At 40.0% G+C, this 16289-nt stretch overlaps 1 protein-coding gene and 1 long non-coding RNA gene across 2 annotated transcripts in view; one reads left to right on the plus strand and one right to left on the minus strand.

Moving 5' to 3' along the window:
* POLA1 (DNA polymerase alpha 1, catalytic subunit) overlaps nucleotides 1-16289 on the minus strand; it is a 311394-nt gene that overhangs the window by 50434 nt on the left and 244671 nt on the right. The window contains exon 36 of the mRNA XM_084869425.1: nucleotides 15099-15195. Coding sequence (XP_084725551.1) covers nucleotides 15099-15195 — 97 coding nt within the window. The remainder of the gene's footprint in view (nucleotides 1-15098; nucleotides 15196-16289) is intronic.
* The window catches only part of LOC311614722, a 520998-nt gene that overhangs the window by 41583 nt on the left and 463126 nt on the right, over nucleotides 1-16289 (plus strand). The window lies entirely within an intron of this gene.

Genomic DNA, 16289 nt, shown 5'->3' on the forward strand with positions numbered 1-16289 from the left:
GGATGGAGCGTTGACCTGTGGACTGAAAGGTCCCAGGTTCGATTCCGGTCAGGGGCGTGTGCCTTGGTTGCGGGCCCATCCCCAGTAGGGGGTGTGCAGGAGGCAACTGATCGATGATTCTCTCTTATCGATGTTTCTAACTCTCTATCCCTCTCTCTTCCTTTCTGTAAAAAATCAATAAAATATATTTAAAGCAACAGAAGAAGGAAAAAAAAGTATTACAGATGTCCCCCAGGCCTTCCCTACATACTGTCTGTGTCCATAGGCTATACATATATGGATATATGTTCCTTAGTTAATCTCTTCCTGTCCCCTCAACCCCTCCCCTCTGAGATCTGTCAGTCATGCTTCTGGACCTTTGGTTCGTCAGTTTATTCTGTTCATTAGTAAAATTTTATTCATTCTTCAAGGCCTGAGAGTCCATCTCCACCAGGACGCCTTCCCTCAACTGTACGAGGAGATCTCACAGCGCTTCGTGCCACTCCCTTGCATTAGACTCAAGTCCTTCAGGTTGAAGTTTCCCTGCTTACCAGATTAAGAACAAGGCAGCTGTGACACAGAAGAAAGCAAGCTGGGCTCTCACACCCCCCAGCTTTGCTACCTCGGGAGGGTCATTTCAACTCTTTGAGGTTGTTTTTTCATCTGAAAAATGCCAACTGCCCCTACCCAATGGGAAAAGTAGAAGATAATGGATGGGAATGTTCTCCACAAAGAGCAGAGTCCTAGAAAGAATAGGTGCTTAGAGGTGAATGCATGAATAAGGAACAATCAGAACTATTATTACCTCCAAAGCCAGGTCTTGCTTATACTTGTGTCCTTTACATATTATTCAACAAACACCGGCTGAATTAATTTGGGGGGGTGGGCAGGGTGTGCAGAAGGGAGAAACAGAGAAAACCAGGGTTACACGGACCTGTTTTTAAAAGAAATCCTATTTTCAATTTAGGTTTTACGATGATTTCTTAAAACGAGAAAAGCATATTAGTCTCTAAAGAGCCGGCAAACCTATCTTTTTGTGACCACAGCTGGGTTAAGCCCTCAGCTTTAAGGGCGGTGCCGAGGCAAGCGGGGCTCACACGCTAAGGGGATAAAGGTTTCCCAGGGCCTCTAACGGAGAGAATGCAATCAATGTTAATTCAATTGAACTCAATGACAGGCTACTAATTCAGTCTAGCTACCGTCCTGTTGGCCACAAGGTAAGAGAATAAATTCTGATGGATCTGAATAAATTCATGACAACTATAAGACAAACGACTCTAAGAATGGGTCAAATTGATGATGCGTGTTTTCTGCATATGAGGGGTAGCACCCATCATATGGACATGATAGTACAGCATAAAATAATACATGGGCGCTGGCTAATCGCATGCAAATCAACACCAGATCTGGGCCTGGGGCTAGTGAGTAGCTGGAGACACCACAAGGACACAATTAAACTTCCAAAGTTATGGGTGATTCCTTTATATAATGTTTAAAAATTTAAAGAATTACAGAGGATAATAAAAACATATGCTACATTCCACGAAAAGCAAGAAAATAAAACAAAACCCCAGTCAGTTTAAACATTAAGCCCGTTCAAAAATGAAATCTGCACTGTAATTCGAAAGGTGAAGACCAAGCAAAACACTAAACTTTGAAAATTTAAAGGCTATTCTGATGTGGCACACACAATTGGTAAAAAACAAAAATAAAAGATTAAGAAGACGTATAAGAGGTAAGTGTTGTTTCATGAAGGGAGCATAAACACTTCTGAAAAGAAATGTTATCAGAACAGAGTAAAGGCAAATAAATGATGGAGATACTAAATTCTGAGCTAAGCAAAGATTCCAAAGAGGAAAAGGATATGCAACTTAAGAATAATCTCAAACCACTACAGAAAAACGCTAGAATTAGACTAAACGTGTTTCAATCCCAAATATCCCTGAGAGCATGAGGCAATTCTGGATGACTACAAATTCTCCATTTTGCTCGAAGAAAGTGGGGTTGTGTTTTCATATCTTTCATGAACTTTTTAGAAGTCATATTTATTACTAATTTTAGCTGGTGTGAAAAAGTCACAAAGTCAATAAGTGATAAAACCATAAAGAGTGCTTCTTAAGAAAAGATTTTAGAAAAAAAAAAAAAAAAAAGAAATATCATCTGCTCCTAACACTACAGACCTTTAGTCTTCCGTCACAAATATCACTTTACTCAAGTCTCTGCAAAATTATGATTCTGGTGTTACCACCTTGGAGTTGTAATTAAAGAATTAAGATGTCAAATATAAAAAAAGACTGCATTTTTAAAAGAAGTAACTAATATACATGTTAAGTAGCTGACTCAAAAGTGAAAAGCATGAATTGTGAGGAGAAAATTTAGTATAACTATATCTAAACCTTTATTTAGGTCATGTTAGAACAGAGCATTATAGATGTTATACAAATAACAATAATTTACTATTCCTAAAACTTATAGCACATTCTATCATGATACTTAAAGGATCTTCTCTCCTTTTTGCCACGAGTATTATAAGCCCTTTCTTCCTAATTAATCTGCAATTAATTCAACCAAGTTCCCCAATTAGTCTTATACAACATTACCCTACTTAGACAATAAAGACTGGGTTTTAAACCTGGGCTAAAATAGACTCCTACAGACCAAAAATGGTTCTGGTATTTCTCTTTGTAGTGTAATTTAGATGTCATATCTAATTTGCTGTCATGACTATTGTTTTACTGTGCAATTTGCATGTCGTCTTGAATGGTAAAGGCATCATAGCTTTATTGAATTAAACCTTCTGTGTTTATTTAGGATCTGATGTTACATGTTTGTGCATGTACGTTTATGTCTCAAAAGCTGCTTTTGACATCAAGTAGCAGGAGAAAAAAAATATGCTTCGTTGATATGTTTGCTCCTATATCAGTAAATAAACACAAACTGGGGGAAAAAAAGCCCTCTTCAAACTAAGGAAACAAGATTAAAATATATATATATATATATATATTTTATTGACTTTCCACAGAGAGGAAGGGAAAGGGATAGAGAGCTTGAAACGTCGATGACAGAGAAACATCAATCAGCTGCCTCCTGCACACCCCTCACTGGGGATGTGCCCGCAACCAAGGTACATGCCCTTGACCAGAATCGAACCTGGAACCTTCCAGTCGGCAGATCGATGCTCTATCCACTGAGCCAAACCGGTTTAGGCAAGAAACAAGATTTTAAATAATAATATTATTTTGCTTTTAAAGGTAGAGATATGTTAAATAAGCTACTCATATTATGTAATTATAGAAGGCCTGGCTGTTTTGTAACCTAAATACCTTGATTGTCAATTCTACTAAGGTTTTCTTTCCTAAGAAAGAACTGCCCTTCCCACTGGAAGTTTCTTTGATACCCTTATCAAACATAATATATTATTCTCATCATCGTTCCATCATCACAAAAAAATTCAAGCACTTCCTGGCTTTAATTCATAAAGAGCAAGGGCCAACTTGCCTATATCACAACATTCAGTTTAGTGCTGTTCTGTTTATGGTTGTTGTCCTTGTACTGGCCTCTGGGTTCAATCTCTAAACTATAGTAAGGAGGAAGGCTAACCACGGAAAGCCTTCCGGTAGACCACTGGAATAGCCTTTCAAGTAATTTTAGTGCATGAAATTTCATAAAGTTTTTACTAGATCATTACACTTCCTGATTTTGTAATTAGTGGAAGTACATGCAATTACATAATAATTATGATAGTAATTATGTAATTAAGATGTGTAATTATGTAGTAAAAAACATCATGGAAATAAAACCATCTACTGTGTAAGCACAATACATTTTAAAAGTAAATTTACTAGCTCAACTGTTTAAAAACTGCTTTTCTTCAAAATAAAGTGATTAGCTCGCATTACGGTCTAACTGCTTGAAAATTGCTTAATATTTTTTCCTCACTGGTGACAGGAGTATATTTTTTAAATGTACATGAAAAAAATATTACCAGGTTTTCCCAATTTTCTGCACTAAAAAAAAAAAAAATGTTTTGCAGGTGAAGACCATCAACCATGGCATTATCACCTATAGACTGCGTCACTGGTGCCCTTGTTTGTGTTGCGTACCTGTCACTACAAAAGGGACAAGAAACCTGCCCACTGAAAAGACAAAACGGAAAAGGACTTTTATAAAACTACTAACATCTGTTGTCATGCAAAGGTTGAGTGTATATTTACAGAAATGGGCTTAAAGAAAGGCACCTTATTAGAACCCAGAGTTCGTTGCCCAAATATATGACAACTTTCATATACTACTTTATTTACTTTAAAAAATATATATTTTATTGATTTTTTACAGAGAGGAAGGGAGAGGGATAGAGAGCTAGCATCGATTAGCTGCCTCCTGCACACCCCCTACTGGGTTTTTGCCCAACAACCAAGGTACATGCCCTTGACCGGAATCGAACCTGAGACTCTTGAGTCCACGGGCTGACACTATCCACTGAGCCAAACCGGTTAGGGGTATATACTACTTTAGCTATCTTAAAGAGGAAAACAGAAAATGTACAGAACCTACACTTACGGGCAAAGCAACTCCAGTGAAAATTTCCTGGAAAACTGTAGTCTCTCTTCTGTCACCATGTAAAGACATCTTTAATTGAAAACAAAACTGGCAGTATTCAGAGAGGAAAACAAAGCCACGTGAAGAGGCTCCATGTTGCCACTGAAAAATGTCACCTTCATTATTCTTATTCTGAGCATAAAAACAGAAAAGTCGGCAACACCAGGAAAAGTCAATTCCGAAGTAAACCCTTTAGTAGCAAAATAAGAAACAACAGAATTTTGTTTTCATTTCCAAAAAAATTTAGTTTAATGCCTTGAAATCTTTACAGACGAGCTATATCAATGTAGCTAGAATGTGGTGAGTGGGTGAAACTCGCCTCTGGGCACATACAGAGTGGCCCTCATATGAAGTGGATGCAGAAATGCATTCTGGGTCTCTCTTTTAAAAGCCACTAATCTTGAGAAGCTGAAAGGCATTTTGAAAACCCTCATTTACTTCTCCCTCGTTCCTTCCAGTTAAAGAACTCATGCTTTCTTGCCTCACCCCTGTCAGGCCCAGTTTAGGCCGCTACATTTTTGAGCTTAATCACAGAATATATTTTAAAAGACCAGACTGTCATACCAACTCTACTTTAAACCTGGGTAGGCCTTCTGTAGTCTGCACATTTGCCATTTTGAAGTTTTCACACAAGGGTATCTCGAAGCAAGGGGTGAGTAAAGTTGAAGGAAGTACCAGGCCTTAGGTATTAAGATGGGAGAGTGTGTTGGATCAGTGCTTCTCAAACTTCAATGTGCCAAGAATCACCTGGGAATTTGTTAACATGCAGATACTGATACAGTGGGTTTGGGGAGGGCTTGCTATTTTGCATTTCTAACAAGTTCCCAGGTGATGCGTCTGCTGCTGGTTTACTGATCACAGTGGAATAACAAGGTCTGAGGTTTGACTTGGGGGGAGAGGAGGAAGGTATGGAGAGAAAAAAGCTGGTGTGGGGTCATCTGTATGTGCTTTTCTCCCTCAATGGTAAATTATTTGAAGAATTATTATAAGTTGAGTAAAGTATTTCTTTGTAAAATTTCAGAGCTTATAATTTGTTTCTTGTTGTGAAAGCAATACATGCTCAGATTATAGAAGAATTTAGGAAGTACCTACAAATATAAAGGAGAAAATAAAGAACATAATCCATGCAGAGATGACAACTATAAATAATTTTGAGTGTTTCTTCCTAATTTTTCCACCTTGCATATAAACTACAAATTTGAATCATAATGGTTCCTTAGTTTTGGACTTATAACATTATGTTGTATTTCCCTAAGTCAGTGGTCGGCAAACTCATTAATCAACAGAGCCAAATATCATCAGTACAACGATTGAAATTTCTTTTGAGAGCCACATTTTTAAAACTTAAACTTCTTCTAACACCACTTCTTCAAAATAGACTCGCCCAGGCCGTGGTATTTTGTGGAAGAGCCGCTCTGAAGGGGCCAAAGAGCTTCATGTGGCTCGCGAGCCTAGGTTGCCGACCACTACCCTAAGCCATTGAAGATTAAAATTATGTATATCTAACAATAACATCTACAGCAAAAAGCCCCAGAAGCCCAGGATTATGGGAGCCACTTTTTCTATTATCAAACTTCTTTGTGCTTCCACAATCACTTCCCGGCCATAAACAGACAGCTAATTATGTTCTGAACTGCACCGTTAGTTAGTTCCCTCTGAGAAAAATTCCCTTAAGCTAATCAAAGGAATAATTCAAAACAAACCTCAGATCATTTTTTATTTGCAAGAAAATGAGAAAAAGGAAAATAGGATTTGCTACCCATTTCAAAATTTATTTTTCTAAACAATCTTCCCACAATTATTTAAAAAAATACGATTTTAAGCACAAATTGGTGCTTAAGTGACTTTCTACCGTATGTATTTGATAGGTGTGAATTGTTTTTGTGTGTGTTTCACGTGTTATTAGTTATTAAAAACAGAGAAAAGGCTCATTTCTAAAATCCAACAACAACTTTTTCAATAGACTAACCCAGGGGCTTAAAAAAGCGATAAAAGAACTGGACCAGATAGGCTCTGACACAGGCTTCTTTCTATCGCCTTGTGAGGTTTTAACAAAATAAATTCTAATTCTAAGAATGTCAGCTGGCTTAGAAAGGACTCTACTACTTTTATTTCAGTACTATTTCTAGCAATAATAAAACTCTCCTGCTTTCATGTTAGCCGTTCAGGAAATAAAATAGAAATCCTTAACACTCAATGGGACTTGTTTGAGACCTTTAGAAAGCTCCAAATACGCATGTACACTAAACCATATAACTTCTTCCATAAAACTTATTTTCTGGCTAAAAAAAATCACTTCTTAAGATTCCTTCACTTTTCATACTAGCTGTTGTCTCTCTTTTAGGTCCCTATTTCCCACAAAGTAAGACAATTATTACCACTCCATGAATGTATTTAGCTGATGGTGAACAGAGAACAGGGCCCTGTATCTGTGTAGCTAAGGGATTTCACATTCTTTTACTTCAATTCAAATGCGGCATCAGCAAAATGAGAGATACTACGTCACCCGTCTTTAATATCACTCACCAAGTGTTGAAATAGCAGATATTAAATCTGAAAATGCCAAAGAAATTTTGTGGCATTAATCCATGGCACACTTGAGTCAAGCTAAGCAATATAGGAGGTTCTAGAATTTTACTGCGCATTGCCCTCCATTCATAGACAGAATTGCTTCACAAGACTAATTCCTCCAAAATCCTTATTTGCTTGTGTGGCCTTATTTTCCACTAAGAATTCTCTCACCAAAATTTAGTGAGCTGGCTCCAATGGGCAAAGCACAGATAAATAAGATACATCCCTGTGCCCCAATGAACTCAGTGGAAGAGGAAGTCAAAACAATTCAGGACACAGGATAAGTCCTATGAGAAGGGCACTCACCCACAAGGTGCTATGAGAATGCAAAGGAAGTTATATTACATAACTCAATTTCTTCATCAGTACAATGGGGCACAATCCATTGCTACCCTAGAAAGCAGTTTGTTGAGAGGACCCATAACAGACATTTGAAAGGATGACAAGAACTACAAAGTACCTTACAAAGGGACAGCTTAGTCCTGGGTGACACTAATGAAAACAAAAAATGTCTACAGATGCATAAAGAAAGGACAGAAGAGCAAGAAATCGAAAAGTTTAAGAAAAAAAATATGGGTAAAGCAAGCAGGTAAGAACAAAGCTCAAAAGAGGAAGTGACTGAAATTTTTGGCTGACAGGCACTGCTCAGTAGCCAATGGCACTCTAAGCTGCTCATGTCCCTTTGCAAGAAATGGGTCCGACCTGAAGAGACTCCATTGAGAACCTGAGCTTCCTACCAGATGCTTTTCATACGGCCAAGGTTAAAGCACCATCTTTTTGCTAACCTTTATTATGTAGCTCCAATTCCTTTCTTCAACACGGAATTCTAAATCCTGGCATTTCAATTCTAGCAGACAAATGCCACATGTTCAAAGGGGTTTATAGAAAACAATTCACCAAGACCATCTGTTATGGGCTGAATTGTGTTCCTCCACCAATTCATATTGAATTGGGGGGTTGAAGTCCTAACCCCTTAGTACCTCTGAATGTGACTATATCTGTGGAGATTGGGCTTTTAAAGAGGTAATTAAGTTAAAATGAGGTCACCAGGGTGGGACCTAAACCAACAGGGCTGGTGTTCTTAAAAGAAGAGATTAGGATACAGACACATACAGAGGGAAGACCATGTGAAGATGGAGAAGATGTCCCATTTACATGCCAAGGAGTCTCAGAAGAAACAAACCCTTCCAAAACCTTGATCTCAGACTTCTAGTCTCTAGACCTGTCAGGAAATACATTTCTGTTGGTTAAGCCACCCAGTCTGTGGTATTTTGTTATGGCACCCTTAGCCACCCTATATCATCTTGCTACAAATAGGTGGCACAGAGTAAGAGGAACTAAGCAGCTAGTAAGAGAACAGGAACAGAAAAAAAGTGTTTAGAAATAAGGAAAGATCAAACACTAAAGTGAAATGGCAAAGAATAAAAACATAAGACATAAGCTGGGATAAGATATTTGCAAAAAAACATAAACAGTTCAAATTCATTGTAATAACAATAAAGAACCATTATCCAACATATACAAAGAACTGTTAAAATACAACAATAAGAAAACAAACAAGCCGATAAAAAAAAAATGGGCCAAAAACACCTCACCAAAGATACGCAAATGGAAAAGAGCATATAAAAAGATGTTACACATCCTACAAGTCATCAGGGAAATGCAAATTAAAACAATAATGAGCCCTAACTGGTTTGACTCAGTGGATAGAACATCGGCCTGCAGACTCAAAGGTTCCAGGTTCGATTCCAGTCAAGGGTATATACCTTGGTTGCAGGCACATACCCAGTAGGGAGTGTTCAGGAGCCAGCTGATCAATGTTTCTCTCTCATTGATGTTTCTAACTCTCTATCCCTTCTCCTTCCTCTCTGTGTAAAAAATCAATAAAATATATTTTAAAAAAATCCTATCTAATAAAAGAATAATATGCAAATTGACCATCACTCCAACACACAAGATGGCTGCCCCCATGTGGACACAAGATGGCCACCACAAGATGGCCTGCATGGGAGGGCAATTGGGGTGGACCAGGCCTGCAGGGGAGGGCAGTTAGGGGCAAACAGGCTGGCAGGGGAGCTGTTAGGCATCAATCAGGCTGGCAGGGGAATGGTTAGGGGGTGATCAGGCTGGCAGGCAGAAGCGGTTAGGGCAATCAGGAAAGCAGGCAGGCGAGCAGTTGGGATCCAGCAGTCCGGGATTGTGAGAGGGATGTTCGACTGCCCGTTTAGGCCTGATCCTACCTGAATTGGGCCTAAACAAGCAGTCGGAGATCCCTCGAGGGGTCCCAAATTGGAGAGGGTGCAGGCTGGGCTGAGGGACACGCACCCCCATTCACGAATTTCGTGCACCAGGGCTCTATATCAAATAAAATAAAACAACAATGAGATATCACTTTGTACCTATTAGAATGGCCAAAAATCTGGGACACTGACAACACCAAATGCTGGCAAGGTTGTGGAGCAAAAGTTACTCTTATTCATTGTCAGTGGGAAAGTAAAATGGTATAACCCCACTTTGGAAGATAGTTTGGCAGTTTCTTACAAAATGAAACATACCATTATCATAGGATCCAGCAATCATACTTAGTATTTACCCAAAGGAGTTGAAAATTTATCTACACCCAAAAATCTGCATATAGGCATTTATAGCTGCTTTATTAATAATTGCCAAAACGTGAAATCAACCAAAATGTCTCTCAGTAAGTGAATGGATAAACTGTGGTAAATCCAGACAATGGAATATTATCCAGCGCTAAAAGGAAATGAGTTATTGAGCCTTAAAAAGACGTAGAGGAGATGTATTGTACTAAGTGCAGCTTCATAAAAGAAGCCACGGTAAAAAGGCCACATACTGTCTGATTCCAACTACAATTGATCCTTGAACAACTTGGGTTTGAAATGCACAAAATATGTGTTAATAGACTGTTTATGCTATTGATAGGCTTTTAGTCATCAGGAGGCTACTAGTAAATTTTTGGGAGAGTCAAATCTACAAGTGGATTTTCAACTGTGTGGGGGATCAATACCCCTAACCCTTGTTGTTGTTTAAGGGTCAACTACATGTAACATTTTGGAAAAGGCAAAACTATGGAGACAGTAAAAAGATCGCCGGAGCCGGTTTGGCTCAGTGGATAGAGCATCGGCCTGTGGACTGAAAGGTACCGAGTTTGATTCCAGTCAAGGGCATGTACCTTGGTTGTGGGAACATCCCCAGTGGGGGGTGTGCAAGAGGCAGCTGATTGATGATTCTCTCTCATCGATGTTTCTAACCATGATCTGGCCCCCACTTTAAAAAGTTTGAGGACCCCTGCGCCGCCTAACCATTCCCCTGCCAGCCTGATTGATGCCTAACAGCTCCCCTGCCAGCCTGTTTGCCCCTAACTGCCCTCCCCTGCAGGCCTGGTCATCCTCTCTCTTCCTCTCTGTAAAAAAATCAATAAAATATATATTTTTAAAAAGATCAATGGATGCCAGGGCTGGGGGAAGGGAGAATGAGTAAGGAGAGTGCAGATGATTTTTAGGGCAGTGAAACTATTCTGTATGGTACTATAAATGGTGGAGACATTTGACCAAAAGCACAGAATGTCCAACACCAAGAGGGAACCCTATGGAAAGCTATGGACTGTGGGTGATTATGTGTTAATGCAGTCTCATTAACCGGAACAAATATCCCACTCGAGTGGGGGATGTTTATAATGAGGGAGGCTGTGTATATGTGGGGGCAAAAGGGTACACGGGGAATCTTCCTACCTTCCATTCATTTTTGCTGGGAACCTAAAACGGCCCTAAAAATAAAATCTACTTGAAAAACGTAGTTAGTGGCTCCCTGTCTTTACTTCTAAAACAAAATTTGACCAGATTGGCAGTTTATCACACTTAGCTCCTGCTGAATCTGCCTGTCCCCAATGGTCAATTATTCCATGATGCTCAGCTCCTCCAGGGCAGGCAACAATGCCCCCTTGGCCCCTCTGACATCTGGGGTGGCACTGAACACATAATAGGATATGTAAGGTATTGTTTTTACTGGTGCCGAATAAATAAAAAAGGCTCCGCTGAGAAAAGAGGTTCCTTTTTCCTCCTGCACTTTTAAAGCAGACTTAACTGAAACAACTGGGCAAAAACTTGAACCGATTCATGTCTCCCCCAAACTGTATACTTACTCCTACTGAGGCCAAGGCCCCATGGGCTGAGGCGGTCAAATGGGACTATAATGTGCTGCCACTGTGGAAATGGATTTTTACTTTATACATTGCCACTATGTTCCTCTAAAACTTCCTTTGGATCTATTATGCCATCTGTGTACATTCTGCGGCAGTTACAATAATAATGCCAAAGTCCCACAGAAATAAGATTTTTAAAATGTTATGTAGTTACAGTGAAGAGGCAGTAAACACTTCACTAAAGTGAATAACAGTTCTTTACCATTTTAAAGAAAAGGGGAAAATACCAAATGGGGTCAACTCACATTATGGGCTAATGGCCTGTAAACCTTTGTTTGGAAGCCAAGCATAGGAAAAAGCTTTGACAAGAGCTACTTTACACCATAAAAATAAATAAACCTCTTTCCAATAATTTGTGTTTTTTCCCAAGTAAAATTGCTAAGTTTCAAACAAAAATTAAAACTACCATTCAGAGGCCTGGCTGGTGTGGCTCAGTGGTTGGGTGTTGACCTATAAGCCAGGAGGTCACAGTTCGATTCCTGGTCAGGGTGCATGCCTGGGTTGCCCAATAGGGGGCATGCAGGAGGCAGCCCATCAATGATTCTTTCTCATTGATGTTTCTTTCTCTCCCTCTCCCTGTAAAATCAATAAAATCATATTAAAAAAAGGCAACAAACCACCATCCAAGTGCAACCCTTAAAATACAGGCTTTGTAGTAGAAATGGTAAGACAATCTCAGTGAAGGGAAAGGTTGTTACTGACAGTAAAGGAGATTTTACAGTAAAAATTTCACACGCCAGTGCCAGGGCACTTGTTTACAGATAATACTTAGAATCCATTCTCAATAACATAACTGTGTGGAAGGACTGTTGTTTTTCACAGGACTTCTGACGGTGATATGTACTAGTGTCCTGGCTTTGGTCCAAATTGAATAAATATATTTGCCCTCCAGATCCCACAGATTTTCAATTCATTTTTTAAAAATATATTTTTATTGATTTCAGAGAGAAAGGGAGAGGGAGAGAGCGATAGAAACATCAATGATGAGAGAGAATCATTGACTGGCTGCCTCCTGCATGCCCCACACTGGGGATCGAGCCTGCAACCCAGGCATGTGCCCTTGACTGGAATTGAACCCGGGACCCTTCAGTCCGCAGGTTGATGCTCTACTCACTGAGCCAAACAGGCTAGGGCTCAATTCATTTTTATAGCAAGTCACCCTTGAACATCAATCAGAAGAAAGCAATTTCACCCCAACTTATAAAGTGAGAAGTGAGTTGTATATATGTTAAATTAATTAACATTTATGGAAGTTTCCCATGTGATTGTTCCCCTAATGACTATAAGAATATTCTTGTTCTCCAATTGTTCCCTGTGGACTTCAACCTGTGTTTAATTCTCTTTTAGAAACCATTCAACTGATATGTTCAGAGTGCCCAGGACAGGGGGTTTCAAACTTACCTGTATATTGTAATTGTCTTGGGGGACTTTCTAAAAAAGTTGAGCTTCCTAAACTCTACCTCACAGCTGAATTAGAATCTCTGGGGGTAGGATTCATGGATTTAGATTTTTATATGCTGCCGGTGACTCTGAGGAGAGAGCTTTTCAGATGTCACTTGGTAGAACCACAGGTAAGCATGACCCAGTATTTCAGTGTATATCCTACCACTAACAAATATCCTAACGCCACAAAACATTACTGAGGGATCTGAAAACACCCTGAGCAAGGAGATTTCAGGTAATTCACTCATTCCTAAACTAAAATCTAGGAATAATAAATAAGCAGAGGGAAGCTCAAAGAAAAAAGGCTTCAATAATTAAAATCCCATAAATGAAACAAAAGGCTCTGGGACATCTTGTGAAGTTCCTTCCATCAGACATACAATTTGTACCCTTCTCTTATATTTTATTTAGCCTGCTGACATGCAAAAGAGCCCATTGATAATCTACTTAGTGCCATTTAGCCCTGAACTTCTGGATAGTGTATTTATTAAAAGCAAATGACAGTAAATCACCTGAGTGTACAAATTCTGTCAATACCGCTCCCTTTTGCCAAGCGAGAAGCTTCCAGTGGCTGCTCTATTCCCTCTTTTTAAAAAATATATTTTATTGATTTTTTACAGAGAGGAAGGGAGAAGGATAGAGAGCTGGAAACATCGATGAGAGAGAAACATCGACCAGCTGCCTCCTGCACAACCCCCACCGGGGATGTGCCCGCAACCAATGTGCAATGCCCTTGACTGGAATCAAACCTGGGACCTTTCAGTCCGCAGGCCGACGCTCTATCCACTGAGTCAAACCAGTTTCGGTGACATGTGCATTTCTTAATGTTCTCTAAGAAGCTGGAGTAAGTCTCTAGCGACTTTCCAGATTGCTCCTATAAGTCTCCCAGAGTCACCAGACTTTTGAAAACTGCTGATCCTAAGACTGATTCAGCCCCTCAGATAAGGATGTTAGAGATATCTGGAAGAGGAGTCTAGCCCCTCAGAGTCTGAGAACATCTAGGGAACAATCTGGGATGGCTAGATTCAGAAAGAAGCAAAGGGGGAGAAGTTGACAATGTACTCATCTGAGAATCCGTCCTTAATCCTCCCAACTCACACCACCTTAGCCTCAAGGAAACGTCTTTGGGTGAAAAGAGAAGCAGCTATTGATGATACTGCATGTAAACATGGACTAGATATGAGCCATGAAAGTTTGAAAATGTAGTTACTGATGGACAGAAGAAGTCTTTTCTCTATATAATCTCGCTGACAATATGCTGTGGAAATCACCCAAGTTCTTGTTGAACAGCTAAAGACAAGACACAAATATCAGAACCAACTCCTCCATCAGTCCCAAAGGTTTTAGATTCAAGGACAGCGAAACCCAGGAAGTCAAGACATTAGAAACCATAATCTCTAGCCCCTCTTGTTGATGGAAAAATGGAAGTCAATTATGACTAGAACTGGAAAAAAATAAGACCAAATCAAGGGCAGCATGGGGATTCTGTGGAAATCCAGCAGTATTGCAGGCTTCTGTATGCCTCCAGCCCTTACACTGACCAAGAAAATGCTGAATTGATATTCACTGACAAACAACATAAACACTTTGTAGGTAACTAATAAGAAAGATGTATAAATCTGCCTCTTTTATTTTTTTACAGGTAATAGAAAAGTTGTCAATGTGATTTTCAGGTAGGAGGAAAAAAACACACGCACTTATCATGACATGTTCAAATACTTTAAGTTATGTAACAAAGCTTTTCCCAGACCCGTTACGCCTCACAGTGCCTGCAGGACTTGTGAGGGTTACAGACAACGGCTGATCACCGGGGCCGCAGTACCCACATGCTCTCGTAGGATGGAGTCAATAAAGAGCGCCACTCCACCCCTCTCTTTCAAAGCGAACCTAGGCTTTTAGGGACCAGCAGAGACACACTCCGGGGCTAATTTTTTTGCGGTAATATCTGGTTTTTGCAGGTGCAATGATCACGCTGCCTATGCTTACTTTATTACAATTACTAAACTCTTTTGAAAATAGCATTTTCAAAATATAGCGTTTAAAGAGTCCTTTTTGTACAGCTCCTCCCCCAACGCCCCGCTTTAATAGAGAACAATATGGACAGACTGTGGGGGCCAAGGCCGGGGATTCCTACGCTAGTACCCCTCACGCAGGGAATGCCTGTGCTCACAACGGCCCCCACGGCCTGCTTCGGAGACAACAGTGTGATGCTGCGTGAACAGCCCGACACAGTAGGTCTGGCTTTTATGATGCAAATTCCCAAGGTAATTACAGTATTTTAACGTACCTTTCTCATGATCGGTCGTAAGTTTCTCCAGTGCACAGTCCACATCAAAAATGTACCGGTAAAAGCACAGCTGGGTGTACAGGGACTTGTCAGAATACTGCAACATAACAGAAAATAAATGAATACTACGGTTGGGGACGGGGGAGCGGCAGAGATCAACAGAGTATATTCCTTAATTTCAACTTCCACATCAAGAAGTTTTTGTTTTATGTTTTGTTAAAAAGGGGGGTAAGAAGAGGAGAATCAGATCAATGGTTTGTTCCTGTCGTAAAGCATACATACCACTAATATTTCAGAAAAAATCCTGCCACTTCGATCACAGATTGCTACTTGTGAAGCCTCAGACTGATTGCCCCCGTTGTCAAAAAACTGATTTTGTCAAATTGCAAATTCCTATGCACCCTTGACAATTGGCACTGTAAATCGGGAAAAGTAGTACTGTGCTTCCTAACTGGGACCTGTCCATGCCAGCAGGAAGTTAAACAATTTCTCAAAACTGTTTAACACATACTGCTATATTATGAGCACAATCTTATGACCTGTGGCGACCATTTATTGCCTTTGCCAGGAATTGGCTCACAATGAAGAACAGACTTGAGGGTTATCTTTTTTTTTTTTTTTTAATATATTTTATTGATTTTTTACAGAGAGGAAGGGAGAGAGATAGAGAGCTAGAAACGTCGATGAGAGAGAAACATCGACCAGCCGCCTCCTGCACACTGCCTACTGAGGATGTGCCCGCAACCAATGTACATGCCCTTGACCGGAATTGAACCTGGGACCTTTCAGTCCGCAGACCGACGCTCTACCACTGAGCCAAACTGGTTTCGGCTTGAGGGATATCTTGACCACTTGCTCTGTGCTCACCCTAAGTGGGAAACATATGATCTCAGAAACACCATGTGGAATGAAATAACCAAGGTTTTTCACCCTCCCCCCCCCCCAGTCAAAACAAATGTTGAGTGACTTCGGCAAGTTCTAATTCAATAAACTGTAGGAGATGTGTGTGAACGTGTGAACTGTTACTCATTTAGCAAACATATACTGAATGCTGACGCACCTGAGGTTATCTAGACTACCTGTGTCTTCTTCTAAGCAGCCATACCTCACTCCATGAGGGGGAGAAACACGTGCAGTCAATTCAACAACCAAAGTGAGAATTATTTGGTGAGTCACATGGACATTTATTCA

The sequence above is a fragment of the Pipistrellus hanaki genome (genome assembly GCF_964339955.1).
Source record: "Pipistrellus hanaki genome assembly, chromosome: X".
NCBI classification, from domain to species: Eukaryota; Metazoa; Chordata; class Mammalia; order Chiroptera; family Vespertilionidae; genus Pipistrellus; species Pipistrellus hanaki.